Genomic DNA, 24612 nt, shown 5'->3' on the forward strand with positions numbered 1-24612 from the left:
AGACAAAGAGCATAATTTTTCTGGAAGTGAGGTAGTGTCCATGTTCACACTATGACTGTTTAAGTGGAGAAGAGGAGAGAAAAGGAAAAGGGGGATGTGGCTGAAGCCTTTGTGTAGCTGTATAACTCATTAAGCAATCCTGATCAGAAATGATAGTCCAGGACATTTCCTGATGTTTTCATGACCCTGTGAAAATGTGAAGAGGTACTAAACTCAGCTGGTCACCCATGTTAACTAACCCTTAACTCACCCTTGTTAAGGCCGTAGGCTGATTCATGATGTCTATAGTAACTGGTTTGATTTGGCTTCACTGGGCAATTAGAGCCTCTGAGTTCCTCCCATGGTGCCATGTTTCTTCTGGCTTGGTGCGAGAATCAGGCTTACACTCTTTCCAGCCAGGCTGGTACTGTGACTTCACCTGAAGCAACACCTTATTCCAATCACTCCTGCAGACAGCTTGTTAAAAGTGCAGACTTCTTCCACATGGTCTGCAAAAATCCATTTCTCTATTTCACCTAACAGGAGTAAAAGAGATAGTAATAAAAGCAGCTACACAGATGTTAAGCATTGTGATAGTTTTGAATATTGGGGAGTTTTGTTTCATTCTTACAGGCTCTCTAGTCGTACTTACTGTGTTTTTCTTAGGTTCTTGAAATACCTGCAAAAACATTATTGTCTTGTGGACAGTATATAAATAATAAGAAAGATGCTGAAGCAACTCAAACGCAAATCACATTTCTCCATTTATCAGAAAGGCTTTTTCTGATTAGATTTTCTTGGACTTCAAATCCATTGATAAATACCCATATTTTATGCTTAAATAACATTAAAATAGCACCAAAGCAATGGTAATTTCTGCTGAAAGCTGCAACTTGTAACTCACCACAATAAATTCACTGCAGGAAAATACAGGGGAATTAAAACGGAGTCGTACTGGATTTTTGTCTTTGGAAAATTTCTTTTCATCTTGATTGCTGCCATATACTAGACATGATAATTGAAAACTCCAGGTTTTCCCTGTCCCTGTGGTCCCCTGGAGAGGTCTGACTCCATACTCTCAGTGCTACCGGATGCTGCTCTGAAGCTCAACAGCCCTTCAGCCTACCTGTATTTACAAGACTGTATTTTTTGGGAATGTTTTCAAGTGGCAGCTTTCCATGCCAAAGCGAAGGAACCCCTCTTTCCCTTCCTCCCTGCTCCCCTACAGCGCGTCATCCCGGCACCTTGCCCACACGTCACCCTATGGTGTGGGTGAGGTTGCCACGGCAACAGCACACACTCGGTCAGGTAGCTACAGAAGTGTGAGTCAGCTTGAAAGTTTTACTAGGTTTTCACTTGTCTGCGATGCGCTGCCCAGCCATCTGCAGTTACTCGCCCGTCCAGAGCTCACAAACCTGCTGGTAACCCCGAACGGGGTCACTTTTGGTATTCTCACCTCCATCCTTTGGGATGAAATCTCTGCAGATCAGTCCTGGGTGGTCAGTCACCTGCCCAGCCCGCAGCGCAGAAACCGGCTGGTTCGCCAGTCATCCCACAGACATGCCAGGCAGTTGGGCAGTAACTAAGCTGGTATTTACTTTTCAGAGAATGTGTAAAGCAGTGGTAGTGAGTAACTGTAGAAGAATAAAACTGGAGTTACCTACAGTGCGTTGTAAAACCTGATTTTTTTTCTGTAAAGCAGTGAGACAAGTTTTCAGTAATACCTAACTTGCAACTCTGCTCATTTTTTCAGACATGGAGATGACTTGATTGTGACACCATTTGCTCAGGTAGGCACAATTTTGCCATATTTCTCACATGATCTAGCAATTTAAGGGCCAAATGGCCAAACCAGTTGTTTTCCATTGTTAATATTATACAAGATATCTTGGCTTGAAATGGGGAAAAACTGTCTAAACAGAAAGTCATAAAACTGCCACTCGTTACGTATGCCTCTAATTTTTAATGCTATTTGATTACGTGAAAAGCTGAAGTGCAACAACACTATAAACACCTTTGACTTCTCTTTTCAAATACCGTAGCAGTAATGATGAAGACAAATCTGTGCTCTCTGTTATTCTCCTGCTTTTTATAATTCCTCCTTTTGAACATCTTTTATGCATTGAATACAAGGTAATTTTTAGATGCTAGGTAAGTTTTACCCACAATACTTATGTTCCTTTACAAAACCATCTCTATGTGTTTGATTTTCCCATTCAGATTCTGTTTAATAAAATATCAGCTCAAAATTCAATGTAATTTAGATCTAAACTCCGCAATTTTTTAGCAAAAAGAGCTGTCTTACCATGTATGAAAAGTTAACATTGATATTGCTTGAATTCATGGTGATATGTTTTACCCTGTAATAGATAGGGAAGAAAGTTAATTCTGTGTAACTACAGGGGGAAAAAATAAATCTGTAAGTCATATGTGATTGAGGGTGAATGGAAAGAGAAAGGTTGAGTCACACAGCAGTCTCAAATAAGAATAAGGCATCCAACTTGGAATATGCAGGTTGCTTTGGTCTAATGATAGGCTGTTAAGAAAATATTCGTTTAATAGGTTATTATATATTTAATTATATTCTAAACAGGTAGAGTGTTTATAAGACACTGGCTGATCAAATCCTTAATATGAAGAATCCTTCGTCTTTTATTAGCAGAGAAAAAATGAAGACAGGGCCTTTTCTAAGAGCACTTTAAGATCCGGAGAAGAGAAGGCTCCAGACAGACCTTATTGTAGGCTCCTTAGTGAAGGCTCCAGACAGTACCTGAAGGTGGTCTACAAGAAGGCTGGAGAGGGACTTTTTACAAGGGTGTGTAGTGATAGGACAAGGGGGAATGGCTTTAAAGATAAAAGAGGGTAGATGTAGATTAGATATAAAGAAGAAATTCTTTACTATGAGTGTGGTGAGGCACTGGCACAGGCTGCCCAGAGAAGCTGTGACTGCCCCCTCCCTGGCAGTGTTCAAGGCCAGGCTGGCTTGGGCTTTGAGCACCCTGGTCTAGTGGAAGATGTCCCTGCCCGTGGCAGGGGGGATGGAACTGGATGACCTATGAGGTCCCTTCCAACCCCAAACATTCTATGATTCTGTGATTCTATGATCTCTCAAAGGGTACATATACTTCAACAATAATGGAAGAGAAGAAATTACAGGAAAAAGAAGAAAAAAAAAAAGCAAAACCACTTCTGGGTTTAGTTCCTCAGGAAACAGAAAAACCCTAACTCTTGAGTACAGAAAAAATACGAATTGTCTGGTAGTCAAACAATCCAGTAATATTTACTATAGTTGAGTTAATGTTCATTGTCATCTGCATTTTTATTACAAATTATGCCACATACATAAGGTAGGTTATAGTATACCTAGAAAAGCAGCAAATATTACACTGCATTTATGGATATTTTTTTCCTGTGACAAAACACCCTATGTGTTTTAAGGGCAGTTTCATATTCTTGTTGGCGTTCATGGTTGTGCTTCAACAATTAGAGTAACAGCAGTTGAATGCTATTGCTACTTGAACCAAGGTGCTGTAATTGATTATTTGAGAGATTTTAGTATTTCGGTGCAAAACCCTGTTAGCACTGGTTTAAATCAACCTGTTTGCATTTGCATTGAACAGGAGAAGGAGCACTCAAAGGATGAGTTATCGTATGTCACATTCCCTGACACAGGGGAAACTGAGATGCAGTTGAGAGGGTGCCTCATAAAGGGGGGGTGACATCTGGTTACACTCTTAGGGAAAACATAGCCCTTATCTAAAAATTATTTGAATATGCAAAATCCCATCTCCCAGTGGGGCCTGCTCACAGGCTGCACCTGCAGCTAAGCACAAGGCCTGTCCCTTTGTGTTACGTTAGCAGTATTAGGACCTCACTCAGGACTTCAGAAATTGGATCCCATCTGCCAGTACAATGTCTACGCATTGTACAAACTACCCTTTTAATATCTTCTTACAGCAGTATTTCATCACATGCATCACAGATGCATTTTTGTGTTGCAAACAGCAAAAGCACCTTTTAAATCCATTCGGTGCTTCCTGGTGGCAGTAGAGAATAGCCTGTGGAACACGTTCCAGTTACTTCAAACCATCCGTTTTCTCTTCAATTGATCAGGAGTCTTGTTTCATCTGATCGTGAGCCACCTGGTAGTAATAGTTCTAATCTGAGCATTTCAGGTTCTGTTCAGCACATCACCATGGTAGCGCAGCTGCATTTGTTAACTGGAGGCAGGTTGGCATGCTGTGTCCCCCATGTAGCGTCTACCCCAGGACAAGATAATCTACTATTGTTACCCGAATGGAATTTTGTCAACTAAAATTAAGAAACTTATCAATCACAAGGATATTATTAGTTGCACTTCCCTATAGCCTAGCAACTGCTTTAATTTAATTACTCGTAGAATTTTGCTTTTCAAAATAAAATTGAGTGATTTGAAATTTGAGGACTAATTCCATAGGATTTTTATCATCAAAATTTTTGATTTTTTAGTTCACTTGCAACTCTTTGTACATAACTTGAATTTGCAAATAATATTATTTACTTAAGGATTAAACCTAAAGAGTTTTGCTGGTGACTGGTTGCTTTTTGCTCACAAATCTAACTCTAGAAACATTAAGCAGAAGTGGAACTTCTGTGGACAGAGAAACTGTCACTTAAAGCAAATTATAATGAAAAATTGAAATATTATTTTATGTTTTTGTATGATAATATAATAGACTTATAAATTTATAAATGTATATACAAAAACCCAAGTTGTTTATATACAATAAATCATTATACAGTAAATGCAATATACAATAAATCAATTTGTCTAGCTCCACTGTAGCCAACGGCCAAAGTTTTTGTTGTCACTTTTACATTCATTGTTATGTATGTGGGGACGCCTTGCACGTGCAGACATTGTCAACGTATGTGCACGTATGCTAAAGCAGCTGTGACACTGGGCAGATACTGGACATTTCACCCTTGGACCTACAGAACAGTTACCTCACCCGTCAGAAGAACAAACAGAAGGACATACAGACCAAACAGTCAAGTCTCTGCTTTCTGAAAAAGGAGAGATTCATGATATCTTAGACAGCGGAAAAATCCAGTCAATGTACATAGCGGTGGGCACAGTAAAGAGACTCCGTCGCAGCCCTGCAGGGACTGGAGCGTGGGCCCAGCAAGGCTCGTTAGCCTCCATTCGTAACTGGCCCTGAGCAACCTTGCAGCTCTGCACGCGTCTTCCCCCAGCACCCCAGGTGCTAAATGTCCTGTTATTTCAGATCCAGTGCATACCTCAGCCAGGTTCATGTTTTCACCTGGCATCGTGCCTAGCCTACTAACCCTTCTGAAGCTCAGCCCTGCGCAGCAGGTACAGTCATTCCCTTCAGTCCACCAGCGGCAGAGCGAAGGAGCATGGCTGGACCTGAGATCACTGACCGAGGAGTCACTTAGCTACCTCTGTACGTGCTCCCAGTTCTCACTGCACCTGAATATACAGCCAATTTGAGTCCAGCACTTGCTGAGTAGGAACTTGCAGCCAAGAAGACCAACTACATTTTTTCATGGCCTGAGACATCTCTGGGAGCCACACAGATATGTGTCTCTGATGCTGTCTCCGCACCCTGGCACACCTAAACTGAACCCAGGCAGACTGACCAAAGAGAACGGGAAATGAACTGCAGCCACTAAAATATGTGTCATACCTTAACAGGCCCAACTTTTTTCTGCTTATGCTTTCCTTCTTCCACCTTCAACTCATCCTTTCCTTTTACAATATTTTCATACTTCAGTAGTTTTTCTTTGTATTTTATGTATTCATTTTTGAACTTTTGAATGCCGAGATCTTTTTTCCCTTTCTGCTCAGTTCATGCCTGATTTCTGTCTGTGTATATCCAATATCTAAATACAACATTTATTAGTGTCACTGTACCCTGGGCATGCAAATTTGATGGCACATATATAATTATTTCTATTCCGTGGTGAATGTAAAATATGTGAGTTTGCCTCCTGATCTTTGGAAAGGAAAGCGTAATTAAATTAGTACTGTCTGATTAGGCAACAAATGTATTTTCGGTTTTATTATCTTAACTCACTACCTACAGTAGCTTGAACACTGCCAGTCATTATTACCTCCTGAATATTTGGTGTCTGTTACAAGCTTTCATTAAGTCCTTCTTTTCCCTTCAGCCTCCTACCCTCATCTTACCTCATGTATAAGTTTAAGAGGCTCAACTTGGACCTCTGGAACCCAAATTCCCATATCCACCTTTGTTATTCCTTGGACAACGGGCAACTCCTGCAAAGGCACACCAATGATGAGTGTTGCTTCTTCTCCCTGTTCCCAGTCTGGTTCCAAACAAGTCTGGTTCCTCTCTGACATTGGCTGAACTGCCTCTTCTTAGTCAGAGAGGTGTACCTTACTCTCCTTACTTGGTACACTTACAAGAAGACTCTTCTCTAATGCCTCCACTAGCTGCTGTCTTGGATGGAATTAAGTCCAGAAACGAAGTAGTTCATTTATGTCATCTTTCCCAATGCACAAAGCTCGTAAGAGCCTGTAGACATTTCCCACCTGCTCAGGTGACACCTTCTTCTTATTCTGGCCTTCTGCACTGCCCCACATCAATTGTGCCCCTTAGAGGAGCCACTTTTATTTTTCCTGGCAGTCTAGACAATCCCATTCCCTTTGTCCTTTGAGGTTTGTGGGGGCTGAACTGCAAATGGAAAGTTCTGTAATCATTTCTTATGCATGAAATATTAGGCTTGAATGGGCTATTATCTTTGAAACATGAATGCTTTTATGGTCATTTTAGAGAACTAAGTAGTATTCTGTGAAAAACTTTCCTACTCTTCAAGTAAGTCTGTCTTTAAACAAATAATGAGTTGTTTATGAGGAAAAAAAAGAAATAAACTATTGCACTTGTATTACAGACATGTTATTGTTAAATAATGGTCAAAGGCTTCTCACAAACCAACCCTGGAAACCTTTTACAGTTGTTTTGCAATGTTCTTTTCTTTTTGTTTCAGCACAGTGGAGCGAAGGTAAATCAGTTGTCTCACCTGTGCAGAAATTTAGACTGAAACCTTTTTGTCTGTTCCAGGTGCTGGCCAGCCTGCGTACTGTACGGAATAACTTTGCTGCATTAACCAATTTACAAGATCGGGCACCCAGCAAGTAAGTGTCAATTTTTGGCCACTAAACTTGTGAAGTAGTATTTTTAAATGTAAACCAGAAATAACAATCAGATGTTACAGATTTCAGTCTGTGTCGCCAAATCTGCATAAAACGTGTGATGAGTAATGAGTTTAATAATCCCTTGAAGTTGATAGCTGAGACAACAGACCCCTTGCGTACTGATTGCTCTTGCCTTACTGTCCTTGCATAAACTTGGAGTGTTTTTGTGCGATTTACATGATTTTCAATAAATTAGTCATATGTCAAAGATCATTCAAAGATGATCATGGAAGCAGGGTCTGAGTCTTGCAAATGAACCAAAGTGAGCAGACAGCTACACTCATTGTGAACTACTTGCATGATCTGAACCTACAACTCTGCCTAACTCATCCAAGATAATGACATCCCACTTATCCAGATTAGTTCATGATTGTAAATGAGACATTATAAATATGATCTTTCTCCAGTCGTGTTACAGCGTCACAGTTAACATTTACGTCAATGACACTGGCGAATTTTGTAGTGGAGTCATTTCCCTCACCCAAAGTGTGTGTCTCTAAAACTTACAAGTCAGTAGCATTCCAAAGACAGCTGCCTACCATTGCTTATGCAGTGCCACAAAGAGATATTTCCAACCCCCTTCACTGGAATATGCGGACCCTGTGTGGTCCCTGCTTGCAGTCATTCACACATGCCTATGCAGCCATGTCAGACCAGCAACTTCTAGCTTTTTTCTATGGCCAAAGCAGCCCACTGAGCTGTTTGCCCTAGAGATTATTGTCAAAGGTATACACAAAATAGTATGTGAAATGTATATGCAAAATAATAGAGTGACAATTGTTTTTTTTTAAAAAAAGTATTTCAGGTCAGAGAACGTAGGTAGTGCAGGCCATGTTAGAATAATGATAACTATGTATATAAACCAAACTTCAGGCTAGGTGTAAGCTCTAGGTGTAATTAGGCAGGTTTTTAATGAACTTGTAAATTCCTGAAATATTCCTCTCTTGGAGTCCGCAATATGCAAAGATACTTCAGGGTCAGTTGTGAATTCCCTTCTACACTAGAAATATCTGTTCAAAGTGAAATTTTTCTTTGGCAATGCCAGAGTATTCCTTTCCCAAGGAAATGTATTTTCTATTGTATTGTTCAAGGATTCAGTCATCTGGGAGTTTATCAGGCTTATACTTTTTTTTTCTTTTCTTTTAAACAGACGATCACCAATGTGTAACCAACCATCTATTAACAAAGCAACTATAACAGGTAAGAGTAATTAATATGACTAAAATTCCTCTGTGAAACCATCTTGGGTTTCTAAATTTAATATTTATTTATAAAAAGTCTCACTGAAAACTGCCTTTTATAATAATAATGTTATATTGTTTCATATCCTTATATCTGTTTTATTAAAGAGGACTTGAGTCATGTGGTGACTCAAATTGGTGACTTTTGGTATTGTATCTTGCTAGCTTTCTGGCTTCTCTCTTATTATCCTGGTTTAAGTTCTTTCCCAAACTGTGGTTTTTTCCACATATACCAGTGTGTGCCCATGTCATGATTACCTTCATTAGTAACTTTTTGCAGTGAAATGTAATGGAAAAAAATGGTATGAGGAATGCATCGATCCTTTATTTGGGACATGCAGTTCTGTAGCTGTACCGAGGCAAAGTCTTCGCATTACAAGCCCTTAGGCAATTACGAGAAACTTTCAAAACTTACTTTTCTGATTCAGGATGGCAAATTCTATTGCTCTAACCTTTGCAAGTGTGTAAGAGAAAAATAATTCCTTTGTAAAAGACACTATTATTTCAAAAGAAACACAAACTTGAAAACAGGACTGGCATTGTAAGTTAGGTGAACACTTGAAAATTTTACCCTGCAGCACTTCTGGTTATTATTATGGCAGTGTGGTCTTGGACATCTTTATGGGAGCATACCTTATTTGACCTCATATTTTTTACATCATGTTAATCCATGTGTTCTTACACTGTGTAATTTTCCAGGTTGTTACATTCTCTACAGTGTGTTGGCAGACTGAAAGAGCATTTTCTTTGACTCTCCATCAAAGTATACAGACATTTAACTAAACCGGCAATTTATCATTTAAACTTAAAACTTAACATTTCCAGAATTTTCAAAATACCTCTTGTCTTCTCAAGGGTATAACAGGTATTTAACCCAAGGAAAAACAGTACTTCACCTATTTTGAGGAGAAGTGCAGCTTTGTCATGTTTAATAGTTTTTGTCCATAGGCTCTGGAGTGTGTTAACATTGTTAGTTTTTTTCATCTAGCCTCACATAATATCCATATTTACCTCTAGAAGATCCAGTCTTGGCAGTTCTGTAGAATTTTACTCCCCTGGGAACTCATCATGTATTCTGAGCATTTTTGTGTAGGGCTTCTCAGGGAACAGAGGGTTAAATCTTTAAGTCTATTCTATAAACAGAAAAGCATCCTTAGTTAAGAATGTTCTGCAGTCATACTTAAATTCATGGTGATTAAATAAATAGGAAAGGGAGACAGATAAATGCTTAGATCAGTAATCTGTTATTATTATAATCATAATCCTATGTTAATGTATTCATTTAAGAGGTAATTTAGGGCATTGGTTTCAAATTACTCTCCAAGAGACATTTCAGTTATTGATAGATGTTACACCTGTTTCTAATAGTGGGATTTTTGTGTCATACAACACAGTCATTCAGAAATCTGTTAACTTAACCAGACAGAGACCCTGGAAAATATGGCCCTCTCTTTGGCTCCAAGGGACAAACTTTAGAAAGCCTATAACATAACGAAATCCCTGACAGTAAAAGAAAATGTGATATCTGGAAGAGAAGGTACGCATGCCTGTGAGCACACAGTGAGCCTGCCTTACGTGCTCTTCCACAGTTGTTTGCCTCAGGTCAGCTTCTTTTCTGCCACAGGAGAAGCTGCTCAGGCAGCAGGACCCAAGACACACTCTGCTGGAAGTCACTGTTGCCCTTCTTAATTCCCCTCGACAGGAAGATTTCCATTCAGTTAGTCCCCAGAGTGCATTCTGCATATCAGAAGCAATAAATCATTTGAAGATTTAATGTTTAGAAGGAAGGTGGTGTAGTCAGTGCTGCAACTAATCTAGAAAATGCCTCTGTGCCAAGAAATCTAAAGGAAGCAAGAGAAGGCAAAGAATAGTAAGGATAATTTAATCTAATTTAGTTTAATCTAATTTCTCAGAGGTGCTGCTGGAATTGCTGTGCCCAAATTATGCATTGAACTGGGGCTTGCGTGCATTGGATGTAAGTGGCTAAAAGACTTTAATGATATAGGAAAGATACTAAGCCACTATAAAGCATGAAAATGGCTACAATTCATTTTGACTGTTGAATGGAAATGAGGCTGAATACTATTTTGCCTGAATGGGTTTGCTCATTCTTAGTCACAGACTGGTTTTGATATTTCCATAGCAACAAATTTCATGGCATAAGCGTGGAAGTATGCATAGGTGCTTTCTTGCGGCATATAAAATCCCAGTAAAACATGTTGCACTGGAGTGCTATGCCAGGAAAGAAGATATGCATTACAAACACTCTTCCTGCTCTTCACAGAAGGACTGAAAACCCTTTCCGATGGTACTAAACTTTCTGAATTCTTCTGGGGAGTGTTTGGAATGCAGCTTGTGCAGATCTTTCCTGCTGAGAAATTCTCCTGGTCCTGCTGTTCTCAGAGTTCGTGTCATGGAGTATACAGAGAAAGAACACCAGACAGGTAGAGCCCAATCACATCACCCAGATGGCTCAGCTGGCAATCTCAGCAAGAGCTCATCACCAGTGTAATAAACTAGGTGACTGGAAGGCACAGTGTCGCTAAAGCACATCAAAGCTAAACTAGAAACGGACACTTCAGATGGAGGGCTTTATGTTCCTGAGCTTCCTGGAAGAGTGTCTTTGAGAAGACTCTTAACTGAGGAAAGGGAAGATCACAGAAAGCAAAAGTGTAGCAAAAGGGAACTACTGCAGAAGATACGGGGAAAACGATAAGGGAAACGTGAAAAGAGGTTTGGTAAAGCAAAGTGACTAAAATAGCAAGAGCAAAATTCTCCCATTTACTATTCTAAGAATTCAGCCTGAGGCATAAATGTGGGAGAAAACGCATTAGCAAAAAGTAAGAAACTGTGGAATTGAGAAGTGAAGCAGCACAGGAATCAAATGTTCAAATTTTTAGAAGCAGTAGCAACCATGGTGGCCTTAAAACTTGCAATGATTTTTCAATGTAAATATGTGGAAGTTGATGATCAAAATGATCAAAATATGGTCTTTCTATTCAGTATATCCGCAGGAAGCCCTTTTTGAAACTGTCAAAAGAAGCTCATAAGCACCAATGGCATACCTGATCTTCAATATCAGCCATGTATGCCACAGCATGCTGATTGTTCCTTTTGCTGACCAGTCAGGGGGTAGGAGGTGGGACCTTTCCATGTCACAACAGACTTCTTACATGGCACTTTTCTTACCTGCTTTACACACCTAGGATGCAGGTATCTATTTTGTCAAGGCTCTTTAGAGTCCCTTATAGTCAGTGTGAATAAGCAGACATGCAAACTGAGTTATGTTCAATGTCTTCTTCAAAGGGAGATGAATTGCTCACTAAAAGTTCCATCTCTCTCCCACAACTGAGACCAGCCTGGGATAACTCCCTGTTTGCTGTACAGTGATTCCACATGCGGCGTTCCATGATTCAACCAGAAGAGGGGTTCCTCTCACCGTGAGTCACATTTTCCAGGCAGTGATATGAATGGTGTTTCATTTCAAGTTGATAGTAATTCTCTTAACACAACCAGTGAATTATAAATAACGTTTCATTTTAAAAAAAACAAACACCTAGCTGTGACTCAAGGATTGAGCTTGCACATTTTAACTGATGAAAAAGTGAGCCAGCATTAGATGTCTTTTGATTTCCACAGTTCTAATACTTGCACTTCTAAATCAAAATAATTTAAATTAATAAGGAATCATATAAGGTCTTTCTTTATGTGTGTCAGATTTAAAACAGATAAGAGATCCCACAATTTCTCTGTCCACTAATGACAACTTGCAAACTCATTGTGGCAGCTGCTTTTCTGTGCCAAGATTCTGCGTGCAGAAGGAGGTAAATTTGCCCAAGAGAATGAGTTTCCGACCCTATGAGTACTATCACAACTACTGATAACTGGCAAGGCGTAGTTAAACTGAAGTCACAGACACAGGGTCTGATTCGTATATATACACACATTAGATGCACATAATACGTAATTCATAGTAATAGCTTTGAAGTGGACGTAAATGAGGATTGCATAACTGGTCCTTTATATTATAAATGCAGTGCCAAAGGACTTCTAAGGGAAGACATGTATATGTAACAAAAAAGTCACTTAATTTAGCCAGAAAATAAATCATAGTTGCAAAATTGCACTTCTGAGAAGTTATTCATATGTTACAATTTTACATCAAAAACTTTCCAAACCTATTTCATCCGATAGAGGAAAGCATATGGAATTATTCAGTAACACGCTACCAGATACCTCTAGATTTTGTTTATTAAAACGTAGGAAGCATGTGGCTGAGTGTCAGGAAAACCCCTTCAGATTTTGTCACGTATACAAAAAGCAAAGATTATGAGGTTGTAGATCTAACTGAATTAATTTGCTACTCCATGCTTTCATTGCTTCTATTGGACTCAAGTTACACTCTTTATATGCATGGCTCTGCATCTTAAATCCAGGAAAAATCAATATGCTGCTAATTAAATGAAATTTCTTGCATGTTTTTCATGGGATTTGTCCAACACATTTCATGATTTGTATTGATTAGCTTCAGGTTTCCCAGTTAAGTTTATGATTGTGAAATGGGATCTACCAGTCTTTTGCAAGAGATTTTATTTTAGTACGTTGAAAGTATAATCAATCATTATTTAATAAATCAGTAATAATTAGTTAATTAAAGATTATCCTCCTGTCTTTCAGTAGGATACATTTAAACAAATATCACTATGGTAAGCTAAACATCTATATTCATAGAGACTAAATTTCTAAATACAAGCAGCAGGACTTAACAAGAAAAAACAAAGGTTACAGATGAAGATCAGTAGGTCACATCTTATGGCATTAGGAATAATAGATTATTTTGAGTATGTATATGTATACAAGTGTATCTCACCAATACCAGTTCTGTAACTGAAAGTTTTTATTGAATAACAGGATGGAATTAAAATGGAATAAATTACAATGAAATAGAATAAATTCTTGTTCAGTAAGAAGTAATATTCTTGATATGCTTTAAACTGTTCAAAATTCCAGAAGGCAAAGTGTTACATACCCTGCTGACTCTTTTAGGGCCTAACTGTACAGTGTGTCACTGCATGGAGATGTCCTCAATGATCCAAATGCCTTTTAACCTTTCCTGTGCCGGGGACTGAGCCAGAGCACAGCAGGGGACAAAGTAAACATGAGAATAGGAGTGGACAAAGAAAAGCAAAAATGGATGCCTTATAGAGGTTAATTCATGCAATACTGGGGTAATTGCCACTAGCTTGGCAGTGGGTATATGGGATTGAGGGGATCCTAATGTCTGTGAGACCATAGGGTTAAAAATACAGACTATTTCAGATTTTTAACAGAAGAAATCTCATAATACAGTATCAGTGTCACAGTTTAAAATGCTAAAGACCTTAGATTTCACACTGAGATTTAGGCAGATATACAAAACATGCCCTATTCAAGACGTAATTGCAGTGTACGTATCACTCCTCTAGATTTAGTCAGTAGGATTACATTTATAATGAGAACTTCCCACTCTTACTTAATTTGCCCACTGAATATATTTTAATCTTATTGCAGAGAAGGATTCTTATGGTACACTGCACTGCCAAACTTCTGGCAGAAGCGAGGTAAAATGTTCTGAAACCCTCACCCCAGTGTATTGAGTGAAGGGTGCTTTCCGAAGCACTGGAGAAACCTGACACCCTGGTTTTAAAGGGGGATGTTTTTCATAAAATAGCCTTTGTTCTTTGTGCAGTATAATGAATGATATGTAAATGTTCTGTTCATTGTACTTTTGCTTATGCCCTTATGCGTATGGATAGTTTGAATTAATTTAATTCACCTCAGACAATAATTTTAATGAAGGTGATCTGTAGCATTTTCACATGTTTCAGTCTGTAATAAATGCCATGTATTATCTGAGAAGTCAGCAGATGTGTATCTGCAGACTCGTGGCAGGTTAACAGGGCACATCACCAGTGGCTGAATTCAATCATTACAAGTGCTTTACATGCACAAAAGTCACTGGCACACACATGCTGGTCCACCTCAGTTTAATTCCTAAAGGATTATGTTCAATACTGGCATTTAGAACCATAATTCTTAGTAAGAGTCAGTTAAGTCTGTCCTTCTAACTTCTGCAAATGCTTTTGAATTTACCCCTTTATTTTAACTATGTGAAGACAACCATACTCATTACAACTGTTTTCTCAGATAGACCAAAAAACCAGCACATTGTGTTGGTTGGTGTGGATTTTATGCTATGTGAAGAGTAGTAGAACAAGAGAGAGGAACTGGAAAACTGGAGGAAAACTATGCAGAAGGTTATATACCTATATTAAGCTGTTCATATTAATGGAGTCCTGAAAATGTGTTTTTTGGAAGATACCCATAGCGCATATACACACAAGTTCTACTTGTCACTGTCCATCAGATGGATATGTATTTATCATTCCGTTATTTCTATTCAACTCACCTTCTTTCTTTATAAACAAAAGAAAAGGCCTCTTACCAACTCACACCCCAGGCCTAATATTCTATTGTATATTAAATTGACATACTTGACACAAAAAAAGTTGTAGAATTCAGAGCTGACTTCTTTATCCTGGTTTCTTGGACTTAATTATCATCTACGCAATCCTGTTGCTCTTTCATGTCTATAACATCCTTTCAGAACTTCACCATCCTCTACAAAGAAGTCATTTCATGTCTAAAAAATTAAAATAAAATATGGCTGATGTTACCTAGACCTCTGTATGGCACAGACCAATGCGTAAGGACCATTCTTCTCTTCAGTTGTTGCTTCCTCTTGCTGCTGTTACTTCTGACCCTTAAGCATCTACAGTGCCATCAAGTTTTGAAGCTCAGTACGCAATGTGAAACTACAGAGGAAATTGCTAAGGAAAAGGAAGACACATCTTTTTTGGTCAGAAAAATATATTTTATCATAACTTTTAACAATTCATAACAATAACTTTTAACAATATCATAACAATTAACACTGGTCTGTAATCCACTATTTGGATTAATCAATCTAAATTTGGTATTAATACATAAAATAACAATTCAGTTAGAAGATCAGTAGTCCTTCATATGGAATGGAGTTTCAAAAGGCTTTGTGCTTTTTTCATTAAGCTGCTGTTATATAATATTGAATTTTATTTGTGGTCTGCATCCTTGTTCAGTTTTAGAGTTATGTAAGGTACTGATCTCAGGGCTTTATATACTGAAAGGACAGCAGAAACAGATGGCTGAGATGGAAGGAGGATTAAAAACTAAATGACTGGTTTACATGGTGTGCAGTGCCTTCTTGAACAGGTTTATTATGATTGGTGGCAATATTGCAATTACTGGTAAAGTCTAAGATATATCTGGCCCTAGAAAGTATTCCATTCTGTTGTCTTTTTAGACCAGAACCAATTCACATTTATGTGATATACTCTACTATGAATGCATGTGTCAAGCTTCAGTTTGAGAAAATAAATTATGCTGTTCAATATTTAGGGTGATGCATTATGGACTGGCATTTTTTTCTTGTTGTGCAATTGAGATAGCAGATAAAAAGAAACAGATTTCTACTGTGCAATCCAGAGTAAATACAGATTTAGCTTCCAGTGAAATGCCTCTTCCGTAACGACTAGCAATGCAGATGTCCTTTGTTTTAGCTAGTTTCAGCTTATCTATTTGCAAAACGAACTCACAATTTTCCAACAAACGTTCTGAACAGAGGATTGCCAATCATCAGCTTCAGCAGAGTTGAACCAAACCTCCATCACTACTGTACAAAGTACTTTAAGAGGCTCGTATATTGTTTTTTTTTAATGATCAGTAATATTTTGTGTTAATAAAACAGATTTGGAAAACAGTGATATTTACATGAGCTACTCTTTTTAGTTAATCATTAAAGGCCTTATCTAGGTCATGATAGCTAAAAGAAGAGTTATCTCATTTACAGCCTTCTTACCCACAATAAAAACAAAATCATATTGCTTTGAGAGATACAGGGCACAAATTACATTTGGACTGAAATTCATTCATATGTCTCCTGCCCATAGTAAACAATGTATGCAGTGAACAGGCAGGGAATCGGAGAGACAGAGGTCTGCTCCCCACCCAGTCTTGCACAGTGACTTTGTCACCTTTGGGGGTGAACCAGCAGCTTGTTTGCTTGCACATGCAGAGTTTGTGGGTATTTGATATTCATAAACGGAGGCCACATTTGCTTATTTTCTGTGAAAAACTAGCTCTCTGTATCACAGTCGTGCAGCACTGTCATGTGCTATAATGAAAAAATACCTGCTTAAAATGAGTGATTTTTTTATATATATACCTTTTATATATATATAAATACTATACCTTTTAAAGGGTATAGTATTTGTGCCTCCAGTTCAGCCCTCCTCCTTGGTTTAGGGAATAGGCTAGTATTGACAGGATACAACTGTGAAGGCTTACTGAATGCTTTCTCCATCTTGATTTATTTTAATGTTGCAAAACTTTTCTACTGAATGAGAGATTCCAAATGAAATGTTTATCTAGTGCTCCTTTTAAGTTTGGTAGGTTTGTTAAACAGTGATTAACTGTCTTGAAGCAGAACAGCAGGAAGAGGATTGATGTGGTTTTGGACAACATAAGCTGTTTAGGTATTATTTCACATTCAAGGAAGTGAATGAAACCAGGGTACAAAATAGAATAGTCTGTACATTTGATTACTGCACAGCACCGTAGAAAAATCTGAAAAATTCAGGCTTTCTATGCAGTGAAAGTGTAAGAAACCTATGAGTTTTCTGGATCACCTAAGATGTTTAAACAATGACTTGCCCTCACTATACTAATAGCAAAATGGTGGTTTACAGTATGTTCCTTAAAAATGCTAATTAGCATGCATTATGAAAAGATGCATTTTACCCAGTGTTACACATACCTTTTGATTTGTACTTCAGCACTGATACCTAATAGTCAAATGTGTAAGCCTTCATAAAACTGCAAGTTACTTAAACAGAGAAGTATAATCGTAGTTTGAAATATTCCTGACAATAAAGTCCATGTAATTGAAACTATCCATCTGACTCAATAATTAGAAAACAACTGCAGCTGTTACGCAGTGTGTAAAGTACAACACTTGGCCCTTATGTACGACTTTTAATTTTTTAACAGTCTGTTCTCGTGGAAACATGTAGTTAGGTTATCAAAGTGCATGAAGACTAGCAGGCAACACAGCGCTGACCTCTGCTTGTAAGCTTCATCCAGCACTTCAGGTTACTTTTCCTTAAGACTGCAGTGTAGCACAGCCTTGATTTTGAAATAGACTCACACATTTTGGAGTTAGAATAGTGATCAGTTCCAAAAGAAAACATGAAGCATTATCAGTCTCCACACTGATAAGTTGATAAGCAACGCAACACAGATCTTTGCTTCTCACCTTTAAATTGGTCTTATGTTTTGCTGCATCAGTAAAAGTTCCCCATATCACCATTTCACCCAAACTGTCAAGACAGACAGGATGACAAGCTTCCTGTGCTTCCTCTTCTCCTTTCAGCCCAGCTATGTCACTTACAGTCACTGGTAGCTGAGAATTGTATGTGACCCCAGGCTGCATTTACCGTATCGATAACAACAGCAGAAAAACTGAAAAGAGTGAAAGGTGGTTTGGTTAGTAGGACTGAGGTGAGAAGAATCAGAAAGAAACACAGGACTCATCTACGTCATTCTTCTCATTCCTGTTAAGATTGCAGCCCGTTGGCTGATGAATATAGAAAACAAAACTGTGCGTATGTATGTGGCTTCTGGTATGACCGTTGGATGCAGTCTGAGTGCACCTTCGCTTCACACTTCATGCAGCTTCTGACATCTCTGATCAGTGACACATTATCTTCTGCCCAATTGAAAAGATAGATTTGAAAGTGGATCTCTTTTCCATTAACAGGTTTACTGAGAAACCGGTCCACGAAATCCTATTCACTTTCCTAAGTATCCGTTTAAAAATTAAGGGCTACATCGAGATCATCCATTAAAGTGCCTAAGTTCTGCTTGATTATACGCAGATTCTTAAGCATGGAGCCCGAAGAAAGCAGTGAGTCAGAGCAGCCAGCAGCCATGGTCAGACAACTGTGGAGAAAAAGCAAAAATAATAGCTCTCCTTTTGTGGACTAGGAAGTTCTGCAGGTCTCTCCACACAATCTTTTGTCTGTGCTCAGATAAAACAAATAAATTACCCTAGGAGTAGTGCTCACAGTTTAGGACCTGTCCCTGCACAACATCTCCAGGAGTGACCTCATTACCAGACAATAGGGACAGCCTCCCTTTTGCTCATTCTCTGTCTGACCTCATGCATTTTGCATTGCATTCTGCAAAGTGACTCATCTTCAGCTGGAAGGAGTAATTCCAGGTCTGGCACAGTAGAACAATCAGCTTGTGCCTACTGTACTTTCTCAGGAACTGGGATCAAAAAATTCAAGAATCAGGAACACCTAAAACTCAGACTTCTGCTCTCAGGCCAGTTGTTCTAACATCTTCAAGCAAAAAGATCTTTTTTTCCTGTGTTAGGCGACTCACCTCAGAAGACCTTTGGTGGTGGGAATCGGGAAGTATGGAAATAACTGGTCAGCATGGAAGTAACTGGTGGGCATACCTTAGTAACGTATTCAGACATGCCCCTGTGTTTCATGCTTCCAGTTAGCTGGCACAGTATATCAAATCCCTCTGAACAGTCACAGGCTTTCTGCACAGTCAGGAGAGGCAAGCAGGCGTCTCAGGCAAAGTCCGAGTGCTCTGCGGAGGCCCTAAACCCCCAGGTGCCTAGGCAACACTTTGAGAGTCACCCAATAGACGTTACTTTGTTGTCACTATTCATAAAAGAGGCACCAGCAGTGGGCAGCCTAACATAGTCCCAAATAACATAAGGCATTTCCTAGCAGAAACCTGCCAGGGAAGAATTGCCACAGGGAATTTACCAGACTTGCTCTGGGACTTTGAGGGAAATGATAGAAGGCACTGAAAGAGCCAGTAGTTCTTAATGGAGAACTTTAACTTGAAATACTAAAAGCACCAGGGTATGACTTCTTTAAAATTTCATAACCAGATCCAAGCCATAGTACTTGGGCAGGTTTGCACAGCTCTGACTCTTGCTTTCTGTTAATAGAATTGGAAAATTTTGAGGCTTTTATCATAGTCCTGAATCAGCTGACAGTTAAGAAGATTAAGGTCCGCCTTGCGGAGGAGCAGACTTATTTGTGGCAGGAATGTCTTGATTTTATCCCCATTATGATGATATTCTGAATTAATGAAGCAGCTGTGGCCACATGCATAAAGTTTTAGTTGATACTAAATATTAAAAATTATTCCCAAACATTTACATTAAAATGCTAGTAGCAAATTGCCAATCTAATTCATTATTCTTTCCCCAAGCAGTATTTTAAATTAATTTCTGCAACTGATAATTATCTTTGAAAGTGTAAATTAGATCTGGAGTTGAACTAATTCTAAACCACATAAAAAATAAAGATGACAGACAACAAATTAAGGCAATCTCTCTTAAATCACAGGATAATACTATAAAAAGTTTCTTTCCTTAATAATAATTAAGAATTACATCTGAGTGAGTGACTTTTGCCACTAGATAACTTATTACTATGCTAAAGAAACAGGAAGTAACTCAGGAATATGTTACAGAAGTGACTACTAGTTTAGCAAGCATTTAAAGATTCCCTTTCTATTAAGTAATCCATATGCAATTGGTTTACTTAGTGGACATACTGTAGGAACCATTGACTAACCGAAGGAGTGCAAAGATGACTAGAAGAAAAAGCCCATGAAGAAGTCAGTGCCAAAGAAATGAAGGAGAAAATTGGAAAACAATTTGACGTAGTCTGGCTACCTGAGCTAACTGTTACCAATGGGATGCAGAAAGGTCTGACAGACAATGGGAGGCAGCTAATTGAGAAAGAAACCAACGTTTGTTTCGGGAAAAGTCTTTAATACTGTTACTGTTATTGGTGTTGATGTGGTGTGGTGGTGGTTGTTGTTAATATTATCATTTTTGAATCCCACTTCTTAAAGGGAAAAAGGATAATCAGACTTGATCAGACTTTTGGGAAGGTTTTTTTCTTTTTAAGTGGAGTTTGGCAAAAAGCAGAAGCAGCCATGGCAAATGATACACACACACCCCACCCCCCCACCCCCTGCATCCTGCTTTTTGTATTCTGTCCTTTCTGTTTCCTAAACAAAAAGGAAACTGTATGATCTGTTTCAGCATTTCAGATACAGAAATACTTTTCTTCTCCAGTATGTCACTTTTTTTTTTGGTGATACTCAAACCTTTTTTGGCGATTCTCAAAACTTTTTTGGCATATCAGATAAAAAGGCTGTTTGAACCTTGTCATTCCCCATTCAGTCTTCAGCTCTGAACATCTATCAGACAAAGGAGACAGGCAGAGGGGGATTAGTCCTACAGCAATCTATGTCTTTGCAGTTCAATACACTATTTTCAGAGAAAGAGCAAGCAGCTGACACACATACTATGCATATGCCTTTCACACAGGAAAGCAGTAGTCAGGTGGTGAAACCATTTAGTTCTCACATGCTTCTGCTACTTGGAAATGTATGTAAGCATGTTACTTTTCAGCCATAGATTTTCACTGTACGATATTGTGAAACCAAAATGTGATTTCTTTGCTCCTGCTAATTCTCACGCTGAAGTCTGCAAGCCTTTGTTTTGCTGAGTAAAACCTGAAGCTGCAGCACCAATGAGTCTATCGCAATACTTTGCTCTGCTGTAGTGCAGTTCTACCCTCCTTGCAGATTTACACTCCCTTGAGTTCTATGTCTCACTACCTTTCCTGTATGGCTTATTTGCTCTTTAGGAGGTACAGGTGGCAGTATGATACGATGCAGTGATAAGCTCTAGTGGGGGAAGACACTGGGAAGACAAAGGATCCTTGTAGCCTCAGGACACATTCCAAAGAAGAGAGGCACAATTCTGTTCCACAATTGGTACTGTCTAAACAGATCCACTGGAACACAGAGTTGATGCTCAAAGGAGTAACTGTTGCTTCAGCAAATAGTATGTGTTTGTAGTAAGAATTGGTATGCTGAAGTACTTGCCAGTTCTACCTTGAAATCTCTTTTCTCCAAAAATGGTGTTACTCTTGTCTATAAAATACAGGCCATTAAAACAGCACAGATTTTCCAAGAATCTCTTTGGAGATTCATTGTTAAAATCAATAGGTATTTCTACTTCGTAGTATACATAGATTTACTGATAGAAATTGATTTTTGAAAACTGTAGGTTTTGATGGTTCTGTAAGAGGCCAGTACTATAGGCATTCCTTCCAAGCACAGCTCAATCCCACAGGGCTGGATTGTAAAACATCTACTAGAGCCACATTTCCTTTTGCAAAATAAAAATGTTGACATCAGTAGTCTAAAGAATAAAATTTCATAGAATAAAATCAAAATGTAATAAGTTTTCACATTAGCTATAGTTCTTTGATGAAAAGTAGCAACTCCATCCAGCCAAAAAATTAAAATACAGCATAAAATATCCACCTTCCTCCCAAGAAGATGTTAGATGCTGCCTTCCAGAGGCAGTATTTCAAGACGCTGACTGCTACTGCAATGTTCTGGAATAAATTGCTCAGTTTTAAAAAGGGAGATGAAAAGTGATCATGCAAAGGGACATGAATCCAATTTTAAAGCAAACTTCTGTCATTATGTCTGAAAAAGCATTCCTAAAACTAGATTGATACAATTTCCTTTGGAGTCACTAATGGTATGAAACAGCTATGAGTTAAATCCTTATTTAAAACTAGTCAGGTCTACCATCTAAACTCTGTCATGCATACTAGATAATGTAATCAACTGACAGAAGCATATGCAATATTTGTACTTAATCTTTGTACTCCTCAGGAGCCTTTTTTTTCTGAAAATCTACAGACTTTCTGTCTACACTTCCTGTAGAAGTGTTAGCAACAAGTGGGAACATTTTTCATAGTTTGAACCACAGTCAAAGAAGACCATTTGACTTTCTCATGTTCTGCATGGTTTCTCCAGGTCTGCCTTGCACACTGATAACACAGACTCCTTCTGCTTCATTGAGAGACACCACCAAATTTCAACTCAATTGGTTTAAAAAATCACCATGCTTCTTTTTAATTGCCTGTGATTTAACTACTTTAAGCCTTGCTTCAGAAAACTTGAGGCATCTATTTAGGTCCCATAGATTTAAATGGGACATAGGCTATGGCTCAACATGTATTTTTGAGCAAAAGGATCAGTTTATGTCATTCCTGAACCTTATCACTCATTTCTTTCCTCTCATTACTCCCTGCAATATGCTATCAAGTTGTCTGTGCAGACACAGGGTGAAATCATGAAGGAACCCAACAGACTGAAAAATAACCTGGATTATTTTTTCTTTTTTTTTTTAATCTTTGAAGTTTTCCAGTTGATTCACTACACAGCTATTCAAATTCTTGTCTGAAAACAAATGAATGGGCCGCTGCAAGGGCAGATTTAAGCAGAAACAGTGGTATAAACTGGGAATTTGAATTTAGCTTAAGCTGTACAACTGTAAAAGAGTAGTGCTGAGTTTATACAGGTTTCTGAAGATACGGCTGTGTTAAATGTTGCCTTAGATCATTAGCTGCCATTGAAAACCTTAGCAGGCATACAGCGTTCTGCATTCCAGAGCTGGAAAGTTTCCACAAAAATAAACATGTTATTTGACTGGCAGAAAGATGGCCCAGATCACAGGCAAACATTTCTGTGTGATGCTGAAGTAATTCAATCCCATTAAACAGTTAACCAGATTAAGGGATTTGACAATAGTCACACTTGTAAAATGAATGAAGGAACTGTGTAGAAGTATATGAACCCATGAGCTTGCCTTTCATCATGCTGTCATCATTTAATCCTCACAAAGTGGCAATCTGAATTGCTGTAAATGAGACTATATATTGAAATACAGCAGTAGGGTTGATACAGCAAAACTAGTTTTACTGGAATCTCAGTTAAACCGATAAAACAAGGTTGGGTTTTAGAGTCTTTCAAAAATACTTAGAAAGAAATTAAAATTACACAAAATGTCACGTAGATGCACATTTTCCTTATCTACCTGATTAATACTTAAAATGCAAAAGCACACCTTCAGCTTTCATACTGCCAAAATTCTTTTTACTTTCTTTTAACCTCTTTGTCCCAAGTGGATTTCTTTCTGAAACAACAGTGATTCATTTTAAAGATTCAGCTGCCGTTTTCTCATATATGTGAAAAAGTCTTGCACATCAAAGTGTAGATCACTATCCAGATGTGATATTCAGACATGAAACTCAGATGAACAGCACAGCAAGTTCATGTCTCTGAGAACAGGACAATCACCCATTAACTCTAACGCAGATTTTAGCTGAGGAGACATATAATCCTTAGACAGAAAAGGTCCAAAGTAAGGTTTAACTGTACAGACTCCACTGTATACTGAGTATAAGCAAAGTGTGTTAAAAACTGAAATGAACAATGATGTTGTCACCCAAAATGGTTCACCTGGAGAACAGTTTGCTGAGGTAAATAGTTTCATCTTCGTTTTGTTGAGAAAATGACTGTATGTCACAAATACCCACGGCTTGTTAAAAATCAGCTTAGTGAAGATTAACAGTGCTTATTACCTGGATTTCAAAATGTAATAAATCAATCAGTTGTTAATATATTCAGAAACGGCAACTATATATTATTACGCAGATTATTTTTCACTTTAGACATAGTGTTTTAAAACTGTTTTGGAAAGTTTTCAATCTTCTCATTGGGAAAAAGGTGCAAGATGCAGAGTGACATTTCCAACAAGACAAAACAGTCAGGGAACTTGAAACACATTTTCATGTGTTGCAGCTTTCAGGCTAAGTTGTTGGGGTCCATATGCATAAGTCTGACCACAGAGGAAAGCTTAGACAGCTTAGTCAAAACAGCAGCATGCTGAGCATGGGACTCGGTGGGCAGCTGGGAGTTCTGCAGCCTGAGAGGGCTCCGTGCTCCTGAAGCTCTGCTGCTACAATGGCACGACAGAGACTGTTCATGGCCAGCAGCACGAAAGCCTTTGACTGCAACACAGGCTGCCTTCAGAAGCTGGCTGTACGGACACAGACTCACACCAGGAATTAGTTCTGAGCTTCCTATCACACACGCACTTGTGGCTTCCTCTCTCACGCTGCC

At 38.5% G+C, this 24612-nt stretch overlaps 1 protein-coding gene across 6 annotated transcripts in view; it reads left to right on the plus strand.

The window, feature by feature from the left end:
* The window catches only part of PDE4D (phosphodiesterase 4D), a 436095-nt gene that overhangs the window by 313230 nt on the left and 98253 nt on the right, over nt 1–24612 (plus strand). For all 6 annotated transcript variants that reach the window (XM_075447148.1, XM_075447149.1, XM_075447152.1 and 3 more), the window contains 3 exons: nt 1733–1769; nt 7068–7141; nt 8352–8401. In XM_075447148.1, coding sequence (XP_075303263.1) covers nt 1733–1769; nt 7068–7141; nt 8352–8401 — 161 coding nt within the window. The remainder of the gene's footprint in view (nt 1–1732; nt 1770–7067; nt 7142–8351; nt 8402–24612) is intronic.

Source organism: Opisthocomus hoazin, chromosome Z (assembly GCF_030867145.1).
Source record: "Opisthocomus hoazin isolate bOpiHoa1 chromosome Z, bOpiHoa1.hap1, whole genome shotgun sequence".
Taxonomy (NCBI): Eukaryota; Metazoa; Chordata; class Aves; order Opisthocomiformes; family Opisthocomidae; genus Opisthocomus; species Opisthocomus hoazin.